Raw genomic sequence first — 23,322 nt, 5'->3', positions numbered from 1 at the left:
CCATAACACAAATCGGCCTGGGATTCTGTGATTCTAAGAGCAAAACCGTTCTGACTCGTTGCTCAGAAATAGCGGATGAAATCCTCAGCTCCAGCCAAGCAAGGGAATGGCGCAGCCCAGCCCAGCCCTGCCCTGCCGGGTGCTCAGGGAACACACAAACAGCTGCCTCCAACATCCCTGGCCTGACACACCCGGGTGTCCTGTGCCAGGCAGGAGCCGAGGGCAGCTCCAGTGCTCCTGGCCCCGACGGTGACAAGATCACAGGTTGGGTTCTTTTTAAATAATAATTAAAAAAAGTATAGCAGGGCTGGACCCTCCCAGCTCCAGGATCTGGGGAATCAAACAGGAAACTTAAAAACATTCATTACCTTTTCTTTCCCAACCTGCTGTTTCCAGAGGAGTAGCCCAGCTCTCCAGCTCTGGAGCACTGAGGCAGGAGCAAGGGAGAAGGACAGAGACAGCCACAGCTCAGGGACTCGCAGCTCCAGGGATTTGTGGCCCCGAGCATGTCCCTGAAGTGGCTGTAAAACAGGATCACAGTGTCACCAAAAGATGAGGGTTTCTAGAACCAGCCAGAACTCTTTTATTGTGGAAAGAAAGGCCCAAATAAACTTATCAGTTAAAAAATATTTATTTAACGTGAGCTTTTGTACCCGACAAATACACAAGTCCGTGCAAGGTTCAGCAGCAAAAGAAACAAAAATTTAATAAACAGTGATTCCATCCTGGGGACTTGCTTTCATCCAGTTACAATATGGAATACGAAGGCTGGAGGAAGTTCCTGGATTTGGGCTTGGGCAGTGCCATCATGCCCAGCCTCCCAGCAGCTCCCTGCGTGGCACCAACACTGCGGGAGGTGAAGCTGGGGCTGGAGGAAGCTGGAGCCTTCGAGCTCTGTGGCTTCTTGGTCCTTCTGTACCTGCTGTAGCCACTGCAAAATCAGAGAGAAGGTGTGTGTGACACAATGCATCACCTGCCCCGTCCCCTGCACCAGGCTGCACCCACATGGGCACCACCATTTTCCAGAAGACTATGTGATCATTTTATAATATTTATTTTTAACACACATGGCTGCAAAACTACCTCTGAAATGGAAACTGAGTGCAGCTGTTGCTCTGGGACGTGCCCAACATGACTCCAATTAACCCAACTAGAGCATCAACAGCAAGTGACACTTTGGGGTCAGCAGCAGTTAATGACAAATATTTCAGTAGAAGGGAAGGAGCCAAGGGTAGAGCAAGACCTGCTGAGCTGGGAGTGGCCATCTGCTATCATAAACAAGAGGTAGAACGAGGGAAAACAGGGCAGGGAAAGGGAAATCCTTGGAAGTGGTGGATCTGCCCTAGAAGTTTAAGACCAAGGAACACCAGATGCAGGTATTGCCTTGTTTGGCACAATCAGAGCGAGAATTTGAATTAATTCAAATATTCCATCAAATCTTCAAAGTTTTAAGACCTCTTTATGATTCCAAGGAAGAAATCCAGTCAGCCTACTAATGCTGGTTATGGCAGCATATTGAAATTTGGTGTCTCTGCTTAGCTTGTGGCACTCAAGTGTGAGGATAACTGTTAAATATCCTTCCTCACCAGCTTTTTAAACCAAAATGCAGAAGAGCAAGTGGAGCAGCTGTTTCCAGGCACCTGGATAATTTTAACACCATTGCTTAAGTCCATACTTAAGTAACTGCAGTGGGATAACTGCAATTCTGGGATCATCATCATGCTGATCTGGGCAAAGAGAAGTGACAAGAGACCACAGACACGTACCCTCTGGGCTGAAACTGCTGGCTGCCAGCAGCACTCGTCTTTTTCCTCTTGGAGTCTCTGGAGTTTGCCAGCCGTTTCCTTTTCCTCCTCTGGTTTGTGTTATTGCCAAAATAGCTGGAGGTTGTACCTGCATCTTCTCCTTCTCCATCACTCTCAGGAGAGCTGGTGCTCCCCGTGGCTGTGTTGGCACCTGAGCCAGCAGCATCTTCTACAGACAGACAGAGAGGTAAAACTGATTCAACCCAGGTATCACCTGGGCCAGTCAGACTGTCCCCAGAACACACTGATGGTAACAAAACACCTGTCCTGGCTGTTCCACACCTCCTCTGCACTGCCCTCATCCCGAGTCTTTCAGAGATACACCGAATTTAGCAGGAAGGTAGCAAAGACCTCGGTATGTTCTAAAAGTGTGGGATTGCTCCCTTCTGTAATTATTAGCCTGTAAGAATGAGTTATTTGTGATTAAAACAAGGTAACTTTTGAATCAAGCATCTGCCAGAGGAGGAGAGAAGGGCACTGCACAGGAGAGCACACGCTGAGGCCCAAAGCACACTGCACCTGGGATGGAGCGTTCCGAGTACTTCTCCATCACTTTGATTATTTCTGCACCGTATTTCTCCAGTTTGTCTTCTGTGACACCATCGATCTGCAGCAAAACCTCCACGTCTGAGGACAAGGTTTCTGTAACAGAACAAAGGACCCCTTACACATGTCCAACAAGTAACTCTTTATAAAGAAATACTGGAGGAAATTAATTCCTTTCCATACCCCCCCCTATGCAGAAGCCCTGAAGGAGTTCTTAGTAACCCAGCCTTACCTGCTATTTTCTTCAGGGTGGAGGTACTGAAAATATTGAAGTAATGCACATCAAAGACTTTGCCCAGCATTTTGCACGTGTCTGTGAGTTCACTGAGGCACTGTTTAACCACCTCTTCCCGCTGGGACATCTTTGCCATGGAAGCCCTTTGCCTTCTGATAGCACTGGCATTCTCTGTCTCGTGGAACTCCACCTGTTAAAAGGAGCCATCGATAACACCTGTCAGGGAGTTCCTGCAGAGCTTGACTGATAACAGAGGAACACAGCAAAGGAAAGAAAGTATCCTTTAGTGGACCAAAAAAAGCTATTTATCCAGTATATGCTTTTAAAGTGATTTTTTACAGGCTACTCATTCACCCTCAAGTTTCTCCTACAAAGAACTGGCAGAGTTTATACAGAGGGAAAACCTCTTGAGAGCCCAGTTCTCAGCTGGCTTCAAACAGAGGTTACTGGGGTAATGCTGAGGGCTCTGCTCTGCTCCAAACACGGCACTAATGAAGAAGCATTGCCTCAAGCAATCTGGGACTGTTCCATGGCCTTCTTGAAGTGCATCTTCCATCAGAGCTCACCAATGACTGGGAATAATAGAGCAGAAAAATCCAGGAGAAAGAAGGGAGTGCTGGTCCTTCTTTCCTTTTTAGCCAGCTTTTTGTGGGGGTCAGAACTTTCCTTCATTGTCCAGCTGGAATCAGATGGATAAGGGAGAAGAGAAAGATTTAAACCTCTCCAAGCCTCTCAAACTCACCTTTTGCCCCACAACATTGTTATTGGAATACTGGACTAGGAATCACACATGTTGGATTTTGTTCCTGCCCTTCAGCTGGAGGCAAACTGTTGTTTTAGCTACCCAGGGGGATATGCCAGAGGAAAACTGCAGCACATTCCTTAAAACAATACCCTCAAGACACTAAATAAACAGTTACACACCTGCAGTGACCCATCCAGCACAGCCTGAGCTTTCTCTCCCAGAATGACATATGCCACTGCTTGGTCATTGGCTGTGATGTACAAATCCTCATCCAGGATTTTGTCCAGGACCAGTTTTCTAAACAGCCTTTCAGCATTATGCCTGGAATAGGCAGCTCCCTTCCCAAATATTCCAGACTGAATCTTGGCACTCGTTGTACCTGTGCAACAGAAACCACAGGATAAGCCTGTGATCAGAAAGCCCACGTAGATGTGCATTTACAGACCTGTGGGAGATTCCCAAGGGAATTCCATAGTCTGTTCACATTAAAAAGCCTTTAAGCATCAGAAAACTAATATTATCACTATAGCAACCTGAAATGGATTAAACCTTCCGTTCCATTTATTTTGAATCATTTACCACCAAGAGATTCCTGGGAAGGTTTAATTTTGCAAAACACATGTTCTTTTAAAGCCCTGCTGGCATTGCACAGCCCTCCTGATTCCTGGTCAGGGATTTGTGCACCCGGTTACTCGGGTGTTTCTGGAAGAACAGACTCACCTCTGAAAATATCCACCATCATGTTCAGGGTGTACCTGCCCGAGCCTGGGCTCCTCATCCCGTTCCGTCCCACCTGCCCACAGTGATCTCGTACGAACCGAACGATGTTCTTCACGTCCTCTGTCACATTCCTTGATTTATAATCCTATTAAATCAACACTTGATTAGGAAATGCCATTATGTGTTTCTCCTCTAATGCAAGTTGTTACTGACAACCTGTTTTCATTATTGAGCTTTTCCCAGCCGTGAATTCAGTTTGTTCCAAACAGAGAAACAGTGATTTTCTAGTTAGTAACCTACAGTGGTACAGTCACAGGGATTCTGGATTTCATAACACTCTGGAAAATGCAATAACAGTCCAACTGACTATATATAATCCCCACTGTGGTTTTGGTATACAGTGAAAGGCAAGGTTGCTGGATGAACTCTGGGAATTGAGGTAAATCATTTGGAAAGCATTCCTGTAATAATCCTGCTATCATGACCTAGAATTTACACTTCCAATATGCATTAAAATGAGAAAACTGGACTGAATATGCATTATTCTGGTCAAATTTGGTTCCAATCACAGCTATGTAAAGGAATGCTTCAAACACATCCACATGTACAAAACTGATCAGGAACCCTTCCCTGCCTGCTTCTGCAGCTGCCTTCCCTTCTGCTCCTGCCACTAAGTTTGCTTCAATCCTTGATGTACAACCCCCAGTCTCTGGGCCACCTCCAGCAGTGCACACCTGATGTGGCACTCATGCTGCTCTGGCAGCACAAAGCTGTCCTGAAAACATCAGAACAGGCAGTGAAGAGATTTCTCTGCAGCCACTCCAGTGGATCTGATATTAGCTCCTGCTTCCCACAAGCATTGTAGCCAAGAAAATTGACATTAAGGAACATCCTAGCACCTCTGACAGGAACAGGAGCATCACATGTTCATGGACAGTCTGTAACTCTGCTCTAGGTTAAACCCTGGAAATAACTGGAAGCATCACAAAACGACAGGACATTTATTCCTTTTCCCACTTGCCTTCCCAAGGGCCGTGTAACCATGCAGCTAAACGCAAAATCAGTTTGCCACCACTTTAAATGAAATCTGTGTGTTTTACCTTCTTTCTGCTGCAGTTATCACAGATCACTTCTGGGTGGTCTTTGCAGAAGTTGGGGTTGAAGTTGGTCTCCCCGAAGTAGGCGAGCAGCTGGATGCGGCGGCACTCGATGACGTTCTCGCAGTAGTGCACCATGCTGTACAGGTTGTTGAAGTGGGTCTGCCTCGTGTGGCTGTTCCCATCCTTCTCCACTGAAACACACAAAGTTCACTTGTATTCGTTAGATCCGCACCTCTGCGTTTTTATACGTTGTCAGACAAAACACAACATTGGTTTTGCTTAAAAAAAGATGAGTGGGTTAGTACAAAACTGACCAGATTTTATCTCTAAAGTTTTAGAAAATGGAGAAGGGAAATGAGCCTGGAACGACAAGAGTCAAGAGAAGAATATGTATGATGGGATGAGAGGAAATGGCCTCGTGCACCAGGGGAGGTTTAGATTAGATATCAGGAACAATTTCTTCATGTCCAGCCTTGGCACAGGCTATCTGGGGCAGTGGTGGAGTCCCCATCCCTGGAAGTGTTTGAAAAACATGTGGGTGTGGCACTTGAAGACACGGTTTAGTGGTGAACGTGGGGGTGGGGCCGGGCTGACGGTTGGACTTGATGATTTTAAATGTCTTTTCCAACCTTAACAATTCCATGACTCTATAAAGCGAAATGGCTTTGACTAAAATTAAGTACAAGTGACAAAAATCCTGACAGAAGACCATCCAGGGAAAAGTGCCCAGTTCTCCCCTCTTTGCAACACTTAACTACCCATGGCACTTGTAAAAGAGAAATAACAGGGGCTGAATGAAAAAGAGACCAGCAACGAAGCGACTGCTTTAGTATCACCTCCAAGTTCCGAGAGGAGAACTCACTCAGGATGAGCCTTCTCAGTCTGGTCACGTCGTTGTAGCTGTAGAAGAGCAGGCAGTGAGACATCTCCCCATCCCGCCCAGCTCTGCCAGACTCCTGGTAGTAACCCTCGATGGATTTGGGAAGGGACGCGTGGATGACGTAGCGCACGTCGGGTTTGTCAATACCCATTCCGAAGGCGATTGTTGCACAAATCACCTGGAAGGAGATCATAATGTTACACACGTGCATTATGGAAGCTATTCCTGCAGCTCTGCACTGAGACCAGACAGGCGACCAGGATTAGGAAACCTGGAACCCGGAATGCCAATTGTAACCCTGCAGGACGAGTACGAAACAGCAACATCTCTCCCATCAGAAGAGCTACTCCAGACACAGGGAAAACCCCAAATTCCAGTCTCTGTACAGTCCAGCAGTGTGCCAGCAGCTGTGCCAGGAGCCCTGCACTGCTCAGGTCCTCCCTCCTGGAGCAGCAGACCACAGTGCAGTACTACAGCCTTCTGTTCTTAGAATTCCCAATAAAAAGGTGTTGCTGTGCCCCAGTAGGTCTGCTGGGATCAGTTACTCAATCCTGCAGCCCACCAGGTGATAACGCTGCACAACTTCCCTTCCACTATCCCAAGAGGGATAAAAGCGCCCAAAATCTCTTCTTCTCTTTGCCCCTCAGTTTTCCTTTACCTGGCATCCTTCCTGATTGACCCACTTCTGCTGCACGAGGTCCCTGTTGGAGTCGGTGAGGCCGGCGTGGTAGGCCAGGGCAGCCAGCCCCTCCTTCTGCAGGATGGCTGCTGTGGTGTCACACTCGCGCCGGGAAAGGCAGTAGATTATCCCAGAGTCATCTGCAGACAGGGGAAAAACAGAAATTTGAGTTACAATACAGTTTTATCCCTTTTCACTTGCTCAACAGTCAAACCTGCCAAGCAGATACTGACCTGTTGTAATAAAGGTAATAATGTAACTGCTTAATTGTAGAACTTATTTTATAAACATCAGATGGTTTTGTTAGTTTTTCCTATCCAATTTTTTGGGTTTTTTTGTGAGGTGGAATCAAGAAACATTTTCCTTAGTATTGTGCAATCTCAGGATTTAAAATGCATGAATAAAAACTACATAAATCAAGATCTAGAGCAGTTTAGTTGATGCTGTCCAAGAGTACAGCACTGGAGAAGCTCTGAGGGAAGCTTGGTGTTGTCCAGTTCCAGCAGCAGGAGCTGCAGGACTCCAAAGTGAGCCCAGAAAGATGGGAATCCCTGAAGATAGCTTTGAGGGGAACTACAGATAAGCAAACCAAACACCATTAAACCAGTATGATCTCTATTACTCTGAAGACACCATGCTAAGAGCTCTGGCAGGCTCCAGAAAGATTACTTAGGGACATCACAATAATTTAACTTTTCCATCTTAACTTGAACCCTTAACTTTAAGATACACATAAATCTGATTATCAGTAATATCACTTTGCGTCCAACTTCCTTTTCCTGTGAATATATCATTATTAAGGGATTAAAAAAGCTTTTCCTGCCTTAAGAAGTGGTTCATGGAAAGGCCTGCAGGCTCTGTGCCACTCAGTACTCACGGGGGTGATATTTTTTAATCCATTCCAAGCAATCCATCGCCACTTTCTTTGGCTTCTTGGGCAACACATCATATTTCAAGTTATGCCTGTTGAAGCTCATTGTAAACCTAAAACACAACAGTTCATGGGGCTCATCAGCTTTATGGGTGCAGTTACATTCTGCTAAACAGCTCCCTTCAGCATGCAAGAAAGGGTTTGGCAAGTTTTTTATTTCTTACTTTAATATTTTGCATATAGCTCATTGAATTCCATGCATACATTTCATTTAATCAGATAGGGCTACACAAGGATTTCAGATGGGCCTGTGATACTTTTTTAACCGAACTAAGTTTTCCACTCAAAATTTCTGCAGCACAAACAGTCGGTTTCAGGTAACTGCTGAGCAACTCACACTTGTGGTTTCAGCATCTCAAGCTGATTCTGGATGTCCTTCTGCACCCGGGGGTTGGCAGTGGCAGTGAGAGCCATCATGGGGACCGAGTGGAACTTCCTGCGGAGCATGTTGAGGCGTTTGTAGTCTTGTCGGAAGTCGTGGCCCCACTGGTTGGAAAACAAAATGTAAGTATAACAGAGTAAAATGCTCCAACTGAGCCTTCTGGCACTTCAGAAAACAAAAGGAGGTTTTACCTGGCTGACACAGTGGGCCTCATCGATAACAAAACGTGCCAAGAGTTTCCTGTCGTAGAGGTTCTCCAGGGCTGACATCAGTCGGCTGCTGGCACACACCTGGGACACACCACCCACGGCATGGGAAAGCAGAGCAACAGAGCACAGTGTCACCTGGCCTGGCTGAACACTGAAACAACTGTTCTGTGCTGCCAAGTTAACCCTGACTGCGCAGGTAGAGCTTGAAGGCAGAAAGATGATGCCAATCAGCTGCGTTTTAAGAAGCAGCTGGTGTGAGATTCCCATGAGGTTCTGGGATCACCTATCCCAAGGTCCCTCATTCTGAGGAAATTTCAATAAATTTAAATTACTTATGTCGAGAAAGACGGGGAAAGACAGTGCTGAAGAAAGAAACACAATCAGCACACTGACCAGTCCCCTCTTACAAAGCTCTTGTGCAATAACATATTGTTAAGGCAGCAAATAATAAACCCCAAGGCAAGCTCTGACAATCTCCTATTACCCTGACAGTGCCATATTCTTCCTGTATTACCCTATTCAGAGCAGCTTGGATTTAGTAGCTGCTGGACAGTGATTAACACTAATATGTAGCAAGATATATTGAAATGGATGGGCATGGGGGTTTAAGTTTAGACTGTACAGACATAGTTCTCATTCTTGGCTAATTACTGATTGAAATTAGTTACAGCTTATGGAGTCTTACTGAAAATTACCTGAACATTATCTAAAAACTGTTTAACAGGGTTTTTCCCCAGAAGCCTACTCCAAGAGCAGTGTTTCCCAGCAAACCCCCTCTCACTGCCCCCACGGTTTTAGGACTCAGGTGAAGTACAAACCTTCTCAGGGGTGACATACAGCAGCTTTATGACGGGGTCCTTCTTGGACAATTGCATGTATATTTTTGAGGCGTCAGCATCTGTCCTGTCACCAGTCAGGTATGTTGCAGCAATCTGTATTATAAATATATATACACTGAGTTTTAATACATGCAAAACAGAAGAAGCATCAAATGTAGTCCTACCTGTAGTTACAAACCTGTTCCTAAGCAGTCAGCTTGTGATCTCCTGCACCTGCATTTCTTCCCTCTATGTTTCACTTTCCCAGAGGTGTCTAGCACCTCAGAACCCCCTAACTCAGGAATTGTTAGTGCTTATTCCTGCTGCAGAGCCAGGATGCTCCTGTTCAGGTGTGCCAATACAACTCTCAGGATTCTCAGAATCAGCATCTGCTCTGGAAAACCCAACTCCAATACCCAACTCTCAGGAGGAGCAATAAATCCAGCAGTTACACAGTCAAGATATTCAAGTTCATCCAATTTAGTTCTTCCCAGACAACTTTCTGTGCCTTTCACAGTGCCCATCTAATCAATTTATGCAGTTTATATTCAAGAGACACAAGATTTGCTGTAAAATTTCAGATTTCTAATCTAGTTACCTGCAGTTTCACTCAATAGAGCTGCTGGAACTTACATCTAAGGTCTTCAGCTTCTGCACTTGATCGATGATCAGCGACCTCAGCGGAGAGATAACGATCGTGACCCCGGCAGAGACACAGGCTGGTAACTGGTAGCACAGGCTTTTCCCACCTCCTGTAAGGATTGGACAGAACACCCCAAGTGTTGGATATCAAGAGGAAACCTATTTCTGACTCCCCATTTCACAGCACTTTCAAAAACAATTAACTTACAAAATGACTGCCCCAAAGTGATACCGGTAGGATAAGGAAAAGTTACCACACGAATTGCTATGGAATGCAGAAATTCAACCCTCCTCACTCAAAATACCCCAGTGCAACAACACTCCAGAAATCCTGCAGCCACAGAATTCCAGCAGCACCTTCACAAAGGCACAGGGGAAGAGAAAAGCTTGTCCCAGGCCTTGCAGAAGGAACAGCAGGTGTGTGCCCTGTGCCAGAACCCCCAGGCTGCAGCGGGGTGCTGTGGGGCACGTACCCGTGGGCATGAGGATGAAACAATCCTCCCCCAGCAGAGCAGCGTTGATGGCCTCCAGCTGGTTTGTCCGGAAAGAGTGCAATCCAAACTTCTTGTGAAATATATTCCTCATTTCTTCGGAATGGGAAAATTTCATACTCCTGAAGCGTTCCAGTGCAGAGTTATGAACCGCTGGGTCTGGGAGACAAAAAAATGTACTACAGTAAGTTACAGTATCGAGTTTAAGAAGGAATTCTTCCTGGTGAGGGTGGGGAGGCCCTGGCACAGGTTGCCCAGAGAAGCTGTGGCTGCCCCATCCCTGGAAGTGTCCAAGGCCAGGTTGGACAGGGCTTGGAGCAACCTGGGCTAGTGGAAGGTGTCCCTGCCCATGGCAGGGGGTGGGACTGGATGGGTTTTAAGGTCCCTTCTACTCTAAACCCTTCTGTGACTCTGATTTTCACCTCCCCTTTGCCAAACCTGTTCCTACAGTAACCCTAAATGACACTGACCCACCTGTGCCCCAGAGGGATTGGGTTTGCTTCCACAAGTGCCCATTTTGGAACATTTTGCATAAACAGCAAAAACCATTGTACAGCTTTGAATTAACAACTGCAGAATCATTATTTAATTAAAACACAGAAACATTCTTATTTCCAGTTTTAGCAGCTTCATCTTTCAGCAGCCTGAAACCTGCACGGGAAGGGAAAAGTCAGGTGTGGCATCACTTGGAGGAAAAAAAAACCAAGATGACTTTGCAAAAAGAAACCAAAAGAAACTTCCACGTAATCAAAAGGCAATGATGTGATCTGCAGCAGTCACTTGGCCTTAGGTTTGTAAAGAAGTAAGAATTTAAAAAGGGAAAGACAATAACCCTCACGAGTATATTTACCTGGATGGTTCTTTGTCGCCATCAGGAAGCCTGACTTTGGAGCAGCAGGACCGGATCCCACAGCAGCCCCTTTGGCTCTGGACATGATCTTAGACAAGAGGGATTTGGCGGGTGGCCCTTCCCTGATGGGCTGGCACAGCGGTGTCGGTGCTGCCGAAACAGCCGCCGGCTCCTCCCAGTCCTCACCAAAGTCATCGATGTCCAAGTGATCCAGGTCAAAGTCAGGATCGTTTGTACCCAAACTGTTCCCTGCAGGACTGGCCGTGGGAGCCGTGCTCTGAGCTTTCAGGGCTGTGTTGGTCAGGGGCTGGTTCCCATTCCTCATTCCCGGGCTTTCGCCCCAGCTGCTGTCGCAGGATGGCTCGGACTGGAGGCTGAGCCTGAGGGAACCTCCCTCCCTGCCACTTCCCTTGGGAAAAGGCAGCGCTGCAGTTCCGGGGCAGGTGATCTCCTCAACACTTTGCTTTGAAGCACAAGAGGTATCCAAGGTTTGATTTGTTTTGGCAGAAAAGTTGCTGGAATGAACAGAAAGCACCGACGGGAGGTTTGTGGATTTGGGGGAGTTTCTGTCGGAAGTGAAGCTGCAGCTCAGGCCAGAGCCTGGAGGAGCACCAGGACAGGCACCAGGGCCCGGCTCCATGGGAGCCTTCCAGCTTCTTGGAAAAGTGGTGTTTATGCCATTTTGGTTCAAGCTGACAGAATTAGCCACCAGTTTTCTCCTGGGAGAGACAAAAGATGGAAAAAGGAAAAAAAAAAATATACTTAGTCACAAGCAATGACTTACCAAGTTCTACAACATCCATTAAACAGTTCTGTCCCTCTGCTATTAAACACTAACATGGTGGTTCCATCATGCTCTGAGTCACTGTGTTTGAAAAATATTTCAAACAAATCTAGGGAAAAATAAGAACCACAAGAACAAACTAAGGACAAAATTACAACATATTCTCTACAGACATAAAATAAAAGAATTCCTAAAATCAAGGAACAGATCCAGGCAAGGTAGAGCATAAAAAGTAAATCCTTAGAGCCACAAGTTAAAAATAAGTAAAAATATGCTTTTACCAAATTATGGTTTTAGGTACTTTCTAAGTACCAATGTCTGACTACAGCAATAAGAAAATAAATTAGTTGTACTGAGAACATTCAGAAAAGCCCATAATCCCAGCCCAGGAAAAAACCAAATCAAAATCCCAAATCCCAATCCTTTGTCTATGTATTGTGCCATCAGCTGATGCAAGAGGTAGAGCACCAGGCAATAATCACATTGCAAGATGACAAGCCCAGGGCTCTTAGGAGGAACCACCATCCCTGCAGTCAGTGAGAGTGAGGCTCAGGGAGGGAACACCAACTGGGTGCCTGAGGTTACAGGAACTGAGGGTGACACCGGGCAGGTCACAGCACAGCTCCTGCTCCTCCAGAAGCACCTGGTGCCAGGCACCTTCCTCAGACTGGGTGTGGAACTGGATCCTTCCATCTGCCAGAGCACTGGGACCGCTAATGCACGCAGCACTTTGGGGTAGTTTTTATCTCCCTTCAGCCAGGGCCTTTAAGCTTTTTAACCCCCCTCCACCTCATTCTCCAGTGTGCTGGGGACACCTGCAGGCTGCAGGTGGAGCAGGTCCCTGCTCCACACAGAGCTGTCCCAGCCTACCTGAGGTCCCTGTGCTGGAGCAGGGCTCTGGCACAGGACAGGGCCTGCAGCTCCTGCAGCGGGATGGCATCCACCAGCTCACAGATGGCCTCCATGACCCCGAGCAGCTGCCGGGCCACAGGCACACCTTCACCTGTCACAGGGAGCAAGTTCAGCAGAGCAATTGCTATTAGAATAGCTAACAAGGTGATACCACTGGCCACAAGGACAGCATGTTGCAGCAAGTCTAAATAATTTACTTTCAATATATTTTTGTTCCAGTTGGATAAAGAAACTGTTTCTGTGAGCAGGAACTCACAGAATCTACATATTTTTGCCCTTGTCTTTTATTATCCATCTATACATGTTAATTATCCATCTGCCTATGTCAATTATCGACCTATTGATGTTAATTCTCTATCTGTTAGTTAAAGCTCTTGGATTACACGGGGTACACAGGAGAATAATGAATTGCAGACCACCCCCCCAAATCCGAGGCACAACATTCCAAACATTTCACGTACCTGCATCCCCCGCACTGGGATCACCTCCAGCTCCAGGTCCTGTTGGGGGAACCTCCTGTGGCCCGGCCTCGGAGCTGCCACCTGAGCACCTTCCACCAGTGGGAGAGTCTTTGAAAATACTGCTAATTGCAAAAGAAAAAGCCACTAAAACACAGACACTGAGGCATTTCCACAGAACAACAGGACTTAAGATGTGTGCAAAAGATAAATTCCTGAAACCTCAGGGAGAACCCAAGAGCTGAGCAGTTTGTCACCGATCCTGTATGCCAACACGAAGAATCTTGCTCTGGTAAATTTTTCCCCTCCCACTACAAAAGAAAAAGTAACTCTGCTTTTCCTGAAGGAAAAGCCACCTAACACATCAGACGCAAAATAAGTATTTGATAAAGCATTAATTGCAGCTGCCAACCATTAACCTGCCAGACAGCAGAGAGACACAAACTCAATCTGCACCTTTTTAACAAGCAGGAGTTACAGGTCTTTTTCAGTACTGTTCAAACCACCCTACGGACAGATGGTTTTACCAAATTATAGTTTTAGGTACTTTCCTAAACTCTGGTTTACCTGACACTTTGTACAGAAGGGGAGAAGGGAGGCAGCTCCTCCTCGGGGGAGGGAGGGATGACGTCCAGCTCATCCTCCTCGAGCTCATCGCCAGCCAATGGCCCGAAAGCCTCCTCCAATTCTGGGGGGCTGTTCCCAGCCCCCTGTGGCTCCTGGTCCCCACCTCCTTTAGCACCAGCAGCTACAAGAGAATTGAATTAATACTGTTGGACAACACTGTAAACTCAGCCTAATGCAAACAAAAGAAGGGAAAACTTAACAGCCAGATTTCAAAACAGTCGTTTGATACAGTTTCTGAGTGTTAAAGACAATATTTACTGCTTCCTTTTTTCCCCCATTAAAGACAGACGAAGTCTCACAAACCCTCTTTAAATTGGAAAAGTGATATAACTAACCCTACAGTCACCTGCTTCCAGCCCTGCACCTTCTCAGGCTGGGAGCACCCAAAGGGAATCCAGGTACCCAAAGGGAATCCATGGCTGCTTATCAGACACAAGCACACAGCTCCCTCTGATTCCTGGCAAACCCATCCCTCTGAGCGCAAACACAAACAGAATTTTTTCCAGCTCTCCGGTACCTTCAAATAACCCGTTACCTGGGCGCGGCTCTGCCCTGTCCTCCTCCAGAACCAGGTCGGCAGGTGAGTCCTCGAGGCAGATCACGGACTGCTGCGAGCAGGGGCGCGGCTCAGCCTCGGGCTGTGCCTCCCCGCGCCCCGCGGGGCCGGGACGGCCGGGCGGCTCCGGGCGGGCCTTGTCGGGGGCCCGCAGCCCCTTGGGGGATAGGACGGGCGGCCGGCAGAACCTTTCGATCCCCGACAGGTCGAAGTCGTCGATGTCATCCCACTCGTCGCCGATGGTGACGGCAGGGAGAGCGGCGGCGCCGGGACCGGCCTTGCCGGCGGGAGCCCCGCTGCCCGCCCTCGCCGCGGGGCCCGCCGGGCGCCCCTCGGGAGCCGCGGCCGGGGGGGCGCGGGCCGGCGGGCGGCCGGGGGCTGGGAGGGGCTCACGTCCCCCACGCGGCGTTTCCTGGCCGGGGTTGCGGCGGGCGCGGCCAGGGAAGGTGTTCACGTCCTTTGTCCCTCAGCGCGAGGCGGCCGCGAGGCCCCCGCGCGCCTTCTTGAACGTGAAGCCCCTGCAACGAGACGAGCCCCCGTCACCGCCCGGCCGCTCCCGCCGCCCCGCCCGCCCCCCCGCCCCGGCACTCACGGCGGGCGGTCCCGCGGCGGCCCCGGGGTGCGAGGGCCGTGAGGGCCCCGCGGGCCGAGTGGAGCCGCAGCTGCTCCCGCAGGTTTTCTGCGGCAGCGCCGCCATCGCGGGGCCGCCCCGCCGCCAGGGGGCGCTCTGTGCGCGATCCCGCGTCCCGCGCCCTTCGCATTCGGCGCCAAAACATGGCCCGGGCCCCCATTGGGTGGGCCGGCGGAGCGGAAGTGACGTATACGGCGTCCGTCGCCATGGTGAGGGCGGGCACCGCCCCGCAAAATGGCGGCACCGCCTGAGGGCGGGCCCGGGCGGAGCGGCCCCGGCACCGCCTCAGCCGCCGTAAAGTCCGGTCTGGAGTCCCGGCCAGGCTTTAGCACTCCCCAGGCGCTGGGGGCGCGCAGGAGCCATGCTGGAAGGACGGAGCCCTTCAGACCTTCCCCCGGCACCACGGAGCCCGCACGCAGCTCACAGCACAGCGCTCCCGGGACGAGGCAGCTTTATTATTGTCAGCGACAGATTTCAGCGTGAAATAACACAGACGTGCCCCTGCGGACATCGGCTTCGCTCCCCAGGGCCTGTTCCTAATTAGCACCGAGCTTCTTGCTTCGTTTATTCGTTATACAATATCACCCATTTCTTCTCTATTTGCATTAAAATACCCTACTTTTTAATACAAAAAAATACTAAAGACGTCTCGTGAAAATAGATAAAAATGTACAAATCACAGCACTCATGCTTCTTTAGGGGAGAAATTACCTTCAAAGAAAATTTAAAAATCCCTAAAATTTACACTTGGTGACGGTGAAAAAGCTGCCTGAAGGAGGGGGGGAGCTTTGTCTGGTCAGGTAACTCCGTGGTTCCCCAGCATCCCCCTTCTGACCCCCCAGGTAGACGGAAGCACAGCCAGGCACACCTGGGCCGGGAGCAGGAGGAGGGAATCTGGCAGGGCACAGGAGCTCACGTGTCTCTGGCTGAGGAGAGGAGGCACAGTTTTCCTGCTGCACAGGGTGTGTGCAAGCCGAGGAACCTGCCTGCAGGGAACGCCTTTCAGCTGACAGGTGTTGCACCTTGTTCTCCCTTTCGTCACTTCAGCACTCAGAAATTGGAACGTGATCAGCCACTCCTGTCCTGCTCCCCCCGTCCCCAGCCTGTGCTCCCTCCTACACCTGAGGAACAGGGTAAGAGGCACAAGCTGCGAGACCACACATGTTCTTGCCTCGTTCGATAAGGAAATACCTAAAAAGAGAAAGAAATGGGTGTGAGTGAGCGTTCCCTCCTCTGGCAGAGCCAGCACAGCAGGTGAGGGTGGGGAGACCCTGGCACAGGTTGCCCAGAGAAGCTGTGGCTGCCCCTGGATCCCTGGAAGTGTCCAAGGCCAGGTTGGATGGGGCTTGGAGCAACCTGGGCTAGTGGAAGGTGTCCCTGCCCATGGAGGCATCCATGGAACTTTAGGGTCCCTCCCCCCCAAACCAGTTTGGGATTCTGTGAAGACTGCTCTCTCTGTGTGCCAGCCCCTTCCTCATGCCAACCCAAGGAGCAGATACGTGTGACAGGGCTGGAACTGCTGGAATGGCAGCTCTCCAGGCACTGCCATTCCCTGTTCCCTTACACCACGAACTAGCAGTTAGCACCTGACTCTCGAGAATTTCACCTGCAGCTGGAAATATTTGTGGAGCTACAGTGAGAACTCCCTCCTGGCTCAACCTGTTCCTCCCTGGCCGTGTGACCACGGGAGAGGGCCCAGGTGAACCAGTGGCTCTGCAGGCACTGCCAAGCCCCCAGGGACCACGGCAGCTCCACTGGGCCAAGGGTTTGCTCTGAGCAGTCGCCCCAGGACTGGGTTTGTGAGCTGTGTCACTGCCCAGGCTGTGATAATTCCCCCCGTGTCTTCCCAGCTGCCAAATTTCAGCTGGAGAGCGTAAGAGCAACCTGGGGCTGAGGGCGGGTGGAATCCCAGCACTGTCCTTTCTCCAGGTACAGGGAGGCCATGGTGGGCCTGGTGGCACTGGGAGCCCCTTACCCCTCCATGCCCCACAGCCGGCCCCAGGAGTTCTTCACGATCCAGTAGGGAGTCCCGTTCTCCTCCCCATAGCCCACGGCGAGCACGGCATGGTTCACCTTGTCAGGGGTGTGCTCACAGCGTGGGCTGCAAGCAAACAACACAGATGTGTTACAGGAAATCCGGCCTGCAACTCATCAGGGATTAGCCAGCAGTCTTGACTGCACTCTGCAAACAGAACTGTGGGGTACTCTGAAATTCCAGCTGTGGAGAGTAGGGAGAGAAGCCAAGGAAAGGAGACACTGCTCTGTTTTCCCACTCTGAAATTATTACTGCCTATATCTGGAGTCAGGGAATCCAGGGACCTTTGATCTGAGCTCCTGGCTCTTGCTCACAATTAACATCAACTCTAACATCTCACTAGGATGAGCTACAGTGAAAACATTAAGCAAAGGAATTTTTCCAGTGGAAACCAGCAGCTCTTAGTGCCTCCCAGTAGTGGTTTGTGCTGCCCTGAACTTCAGGGGCACTGTTCCATGTTTTGCACAGGAACAGCAAGCTCCACAGTCTAAACACACACTTCCTCATGTTTCCCCTGAATTTCCAGCTTTTAAACTGCACTTGCTGAAAGCTGCTGCCTGTGGTATGAAGTAGGACAGCACCAGGTACACACTCCCACCTCTAGAGCACCTATTTTTAAACATTTTTAAACATTTTTAAACTGCAGCACAGGAAAAGATCAATAATCCCCAACTCAGATTTACAGCTGACGGGATTGGGGTGAAGTGCTGCGGGACCTGCCCTGCAGAGCAGTGACGCAGGACCCTGCCTAAAAACAACCTGCTCAGCTGCAGGGCAGTGTGAGGGCACCACACCACTCACCTCAGGTGTAGGGCAGCCTGAAGGCAGCCACGCTTCCCAGCTTGGCCCCTCTGAGCTCTGGCACCAGAGGAGCCACCCCAATCCCATGGAAAACCCACTTTGGCTTGGCCTTACCCTAGGAAACCAGACGTGTTCTGCTGCCACAGCTGGGCTGACCCTGCCACCATCCCAGCTCAGACACAAGATTAGCCCTCTTACAGGTCCCACCAGCCCTGTGCTGAGCTCCCTGAGGGTCTCCTGAGCTCCCTGACTCGCTGACCTTCATTCCAGCATACTCTGGTCTCCAGGTTGGATTGATTCCTAGCAAGCAGCCTGTTCCCTGCTCCCATTCCCCTGGGAAATCAGCATATCAAGGCTCCATGTACCCACTTTTTGTATTTTCTGTTTAAGAGGAAGTGTGAGAATGCAGTGCAGTGTTCCTGCATCCATGAGGAGAAACAGGGATGTGCATGATTCCAGCCTTGCACCCTCCCCTCACCCTCACAGGTTCACACACTCACTTGGAATACACTCCTTTCCGGTAGTGCATGAAGTTACTTGTCACCTCAAAGGCAAAGCTCACCGGGTTGTGCTTCCCCACAGCTTCCACCATGCCATCCTCATCGTACTGCAGGAGAGGATCCAGGGTCATCCATCAGCTCCTGGCTGTGCTGGGGCCAGTCTGGATCTGGGCCCAGCAGCCAAGGCACGGGGGGATGGATAACCCTGGCTTCCTGTGTGCAGACAAGGAATCAAGTGCTGCATTGCAAGACAAGAACAGGACCTTCCCACAGCCTGGAGCTGCACCTGCTGCAGGAGGCAAGCAGGGACCCCCTGCCTGTATTTCGGCTCCAGCACTTCCCCGGTGCCACCTTCAAACAGGAGTGCAGGCCAGCTCGCTCTTTCCCAAGAGCACCCAGGCTGCAGCTCACTGGGAAGCCTGGCACACCCTGGGGCATCCCAGCATCTTGGCACAGCCCTGGAAGTTTGGAAACGTGGCCCCTGGGGCCTCACCTGCGTGATATTGATAACGTCCTTGACAAAGGCAATGGCCTTCTCTGGCTGGAACTTGCAGGTGCCGTTCTGTGGGGACAGAGAGGAGCTGTTGGAGCCTGGGCCAGGCCCCGCTCTGCTGCTGCCACAACGGCCTGGGCTGTGCTGGGAATACCTTGGCCAGGTATGGATAACTGTCCTCCCCCATGAGCCCTTTGTTGTACAGGATGTACTCGAAGGCTTGGCTTGGCAGGCCCCTGCAAGACAACACAGCCAGAACACAGGTCAGTTAGGATGGTAGCAGCTAATTAGGATGGTAACGATGAACTAGGATGGTAACAATGAATTAGGATGGTAGTGCTGTGGCTTCTGCAGAGCAAAGCCTGCAGTCCTGCAGACCATTCCCACCAGCCAAGGGAGAGGCAAGGACAGCGTCTATCCCAGAGCCTCTAAAGGCACAAACTCCTGTCTATTCCTGCAGCATCTCCCTGCCTGAGATTCCAGGCCTAGCCCACCACACTGTCTGGCATGGTCAGACCTCGTTCTCTGGGTGCCAAATCCCTAGGGGAGAACATCAGGAGCCTTGATGACGTAAGGCTAACCTGGACCACACAGCACCAGCCTCACATGCTGAAAGGTGGTTTTCAGTGCCCTCTGCCCAGCCTGGCTGGGGGAGGATGAGGGACACACATTCCCAACAAGCAGCTGCTCCCTTCCCTGGCCACCTTCCAGGAGCACATCTCAGGAGGGAAGAAAAGAGAGCATGATAAAAATAAAAAGCACCGAGTGGCTTTGCTCGGTCCTCTGGGACCACTTATTTCACAGAAAACAGAAGTTGTCAGAAAGCTCTATTCTCTGCTTTCTCTAGCAACACCAGGAGGAACTTCCCAAAGGGGAAGCTGAGGTTTCTGCAGATTCCTCACAGCACGTGGGACGCGTGTGACCCGGGGCAGAACAGCCCAAAGTCCCCTTGCTCTCCCAGAGCCCTGTCCGTGGCTGCTGCCTCAGGAGACTTGAGAAAAACATGTCTCAGAAGAAAACTAACAAAAAAGGAACAATAGAGGTTGGGAAATGCTGGAGTTTTAGTGAAACATCCGAACCTCTAGGGAGGGCTAAATTAAAATAGGCAACCAAACCCAAAACTGTTTCCCCAACATGTCACAGCCAAGGGAAGACAAAAACCATTCCAAGATCTGGAAGGAAGATCTTGAGGAAGGCTGTCAATCACAGAACTGTAATTTCTGTTCTTTATGACCTTCTCTGACTTACCCACTGCAGCCATGGTTGTTAAAGGCCTGGGCACAATCAACCAACTGCTGCTCTGCCTGTGGAGAAGAGTTTTGGGTCAGTGACTGTCCGACACCTGCGCTCGGAACGTGTGACACAAAATGCAACTGCACAGCAGGAACCGACGAGCACCGGTTCATCCATGCACCCAGCTGTGCCCCAACCACAGCACTGGGTCATCCATGCACCCAGCTGTGCCCCAACCACAGCACTGGTTCATCCATGCACCCAGCTGTGCCCCAACCACAGCACTGGTTCATCCATGCACCCAGCTGTGCCCCAACCACGGCACTGGTTCATCCATGCACCCAGCTGTGCCCCAGCCACAGCACTGGTTTACTCATGTATCTGGCTGTTCACCCACCAGGAACCACCTGGAAATGGCTCCAAGTCCCAGGGAGGGGGACGAGGGATACCTGGAGCTGGGAGCCCAGGATGGTCGGGCTGCCAGATGAATTTGTCATTGTGCCTGCTGGGAATCCATCCCCCACTCAGAGGCACTGGCTGAGATTTCTTTCAAAGGTCATGTTTGTTTTTAACACACCCAACCCTCAGCTATTCTGATAAGTCATGTAAGTGGCTACCGCCCTTCTTGTTTTTCAGGAATATAAATCCTCTGGGAGTTGAAAATCAACAGTTTCTCAACATGCTGCTTGCAGCGAGAAGCTCCAGCTGCCTGGCAGGGCCAGGCAGATCTCCTTTCCCCATGGCTCCCAGCAGCCTCAGCCCCTCCAGCTTTGTCCTACTCGAAAAAGGGCTCTGCCAAAGCCTGGGGCAGTGGGACACTCAGAGAGGGGACAATGACAGGCACATCCTCAGGCACACAGAACTCCCAGCCACACTGCCCTACATCTCCCCAGCAGTGCTGCTGGGCTCACACAGAGCTGCAAGGGGTCTGCAGGCTGGGGGGGCTGCAAGGGGTCTGTGAGGGGTCTGTGGGCAGGGGGGCTGTCAGCCACAGCCATGCACAGCTGGACTGGGAACAGGCTGTCCCAGCCTGGCCCCATGCACAGCCCCAGCAGATACCCAGGGCAGGGCTTGGTCAGTGCACAGGAAAGGAAAATCTCTTACCAGAGACAGCAGCTTTCCAGTGGCAATGGCAATAGCAGACTCCAAACAGCCCGTGGTGGAAAAGGTCCAGCAGCTCCCGCAGGGCCCCTGTGTTTGGAACGGGACAGGAACTGCTCCAGCATGTGCCACAGGGTCACCAGCCTCCCTGAAACACCAGGGCCAGGGCACAGGGGCACGGCAGCAGCACAGAGCTTCCACCCCTCCTGGCAGCTGGGCTTGGCCTTCTGCTCAGCTCCTGCCCAGGGCCCCACGGCCTCCCCTGCCCTGGGCACGGAGGGCTCTGGGGGAGCTCCCCTGCGGCACACGCAGCCCAGCACTGCTCCCCAGCACCGAGCCCTGCCCGCCGCCCACAGCCCCTCTCTGGGCACCTCACCCACGGCACACATGCTCTTCACCTGGTTCTTCACGGGCGTCACAAAGTTTCCCTTCTTCCTCCAGTCGATGGAGTCGGGACGCGGCCCCGAGCTGCGCACGAAGCTCCCCTTGGTGGCTGAGCAGTTCTGCAAGGGAGGCAGGAGGGCTGTGCTGAGCCAGCGGGCTGGGGACAGTGGCCCAGGACAGCTGCTCTCCCCAGGGTGGGGGGCTGGTGGGCAGCCACTGCAGCCAGGAGCCCTGGGCCAGCCCACACCACTGCCTGCAGTGCCCCGGCTGCTCAGGGAGCTGGCAACAGAAGTGACAACAGCTCGGCTGGAGCCCGGGCTGAGGCAGCTGAAATTCTTGAGGGCGGGGACTGCAGGGAGCCACCTCACTCTTACCCCGGTGGTGATGCCTAAAATTGGAGAAATAATTCTCTGGACTATTTTTGAGTATTAAAAGGCAAAAAGCACTTCTTTATTGTGGCATGGATGGTGCACAAAAAATATTTTGCACATCCTGATTGCACAGGCTTTTACAACTTTATGCTATCATTCTAATTACAATATTTGGACATTACCTCATCTGTTATATTCACTTCCAAAACTGTCCCTCCCATAACACCACCCTCACCACACTCCTGACATGCCTCCCGAATTTGAGTCGGTAGTCCCAAAAAGACCATTTCTTCTCTTCATCTTCTTCGTCCTCATCTCCTCTGACCCTTTTGGAATGGTTCCAAGGCTCTTGAGTAGCTTTGACTACTTATATCAGATGTTATGTGTCTGTTATGTCTCTTTCTCAGTACATTTTTACAGCTAAGGGCTCTTCGCCTCATTAAAAATCCCTTGTCTGTTGAAATTCTTAACAAAGAACGTTAAACAGCATTTTTAGAAATCTTGCACAAAGGTACTAGCAAGCTAAAAGTACTAACAAGCTGTACTAAAACGTAATGATTTTAAGGCATCAGTGGCACAGCAAAGCGGATTGCAGGGGGATGGGTGCTAGCGGCTGAGCAGGGGCAGTACAGGGGTGGGTGCTGGCCCCGAGTGGGTGTTGCTCGGTGCAAAACACCCACTCACGGGGTCCAGCTGCACCCCTTCCTTCACTGTCCACCCGCGCTCCCGCCAGTTACCTGGGGCTCCCTCCACAGGTACATCTTTTGAAACTCTTCGTTGGTCATATCCGAGAACTGGTTCAGGCCCACTAGGAAGGGGAGAGAGGGGAGAAGGGGACGCTTCGCTCAGCGGGGCCCCGCGCTCGGAGCCGGCGCGGGCCGGGCCGGGCGGGGCCGGGGCTCGTACTTTGGTAGCTGTGGTTGCCGGCGTTGTGCTCGTCGATGAGCCGCTTGTTGTCCACGAAGATGCGCAGCCTGCGCGGGTACTCGTCCGGGCTGTACCGGCGGCCGAACTGCGGGGCGGCACCGCGCGTCAGAGCCCCGCGGCCCGCCCGGCCCGGCCCCGGCCCGGCCCGGCCCTCCCGCCGCGGCGAGAGCGGCGGCTGGGCCTCACCTGCTGCCAATCCAGGCCTCTGAGAAGCTGCTCCTCTGACGGAGAGAACGCGGCGTCAGCGGCGACCCGCGGCTGCCCCGGCACGGCCCTCGCGGGGCCGAGGCCCGAGCCCGAAGCCCGAGCCCGAGGCCCGAGCCCGCAGCCCGCCGACGGCCCCCCGCCGCCCGGTCACCTTCGGCCGTGGGCCCCGGCGGCGGGAGCGCGAGGCACGGCCGGGCCGCCATGAGGCACGCCGCCATCTCAGCAGACGGGGGCCAGAGCATGGGCCGGGACCGGGCAGGTGGAGCCGA

The 23,322-nt window shown here is 51.3% G+C and overlaps 2 protein-coding genes across 2 annotated transcripts; both read right to left on the bottom strand.

The window, feature by feature from the left end:
* Positions 1-617: 617 nt before the first annotated feature.
* Positions 618-13,930, bottom strand: BLM (BLM RecQ like helicase). The gene is made up of 19 exons (XM_018069919.2): positions 13,755-13,930; positions 13,191-13,312; positions 12,688-12,820; positions 11,034-11,752; positions 10,166-10,342; positions 9,684-9,802; positions 9,051-9,164; positions 8,215-8,313; positions 7,979-8,127; positions 7,588-7,694; positions 6,690-6,850; positions 6,014-6,209; positions 5,152-5,342; positions 4,052-4,196; positions 3,511-3,710; positions 2,584-2,776; positions 2,325-2,447; positions 1,767-1,974; positions 618-931 (listed from the first exon to the last, which is right to left on the bottom strand). The coding sequence occupies exons 3-19, from the start codon at positions 12,780-12,782 to the stop codon at positions 748-750; spliced, it is 3,180 nt and encodes a 1,059-aa protein (XP_017925408.2). The 5' UTR covers positions 12,783-12,820; positions 13,191-13,312; positions 13,755-13,930; the 3' UTR covers positions 618-747.
* Positions 13,931-15,421: 1,491 nt separating this feature from the next.
* CTSH (cathepsin H) lies at positions 15,422-23,256 on the bottom strand. Its single transcript, XM_029958760.1, has 11 exons — positions 23,205-23,256; positions 22,826-23,032; positions 22,657-22,727; positions 21,563-21,667; positions 21,168-21,254; positions 20,079-20,134; positions 18,985-19,066; positions 18,831-18,899; positions 18,338-18,444; positions 16,977-17,102; positions 15,422-16,192 (listed from the first exon to the last, which is right to left on the bottom strand). The coding sequence occupies exons 1-11, from the start codon at positions 23,254-23,256 to the stop codon at positions 16,117-16,119; spliced, it is 1,038 nt and encodes a 345-aa protein (XP_029814620.1). The 3' UTR covers positions 15,422-16,116.
* Positions 23,257-23,322: the final 66 nt, after the last annotated feature.

This window comes from Manacus vitellinus, unplaced genomic scaffold (genome assembly GCF_001715985.3).
Source record: "Manacus vitellinus isolate BGI_N305 unplaced genomic scaffold, ASM171598v3 scaffold_16_pilon, whole genome shotgun sequence".
Taxonomy (NCBI): Eukaryota; Metazoa; Chordata; class Aves; order Passeriformes; family Pipridae; genus Manacus; species Manacus vitellinus.
Note: the sequence above shows the minus strand (reverse complement) of the source record. Positions and strands in the feature narration are given on the sequence as shown.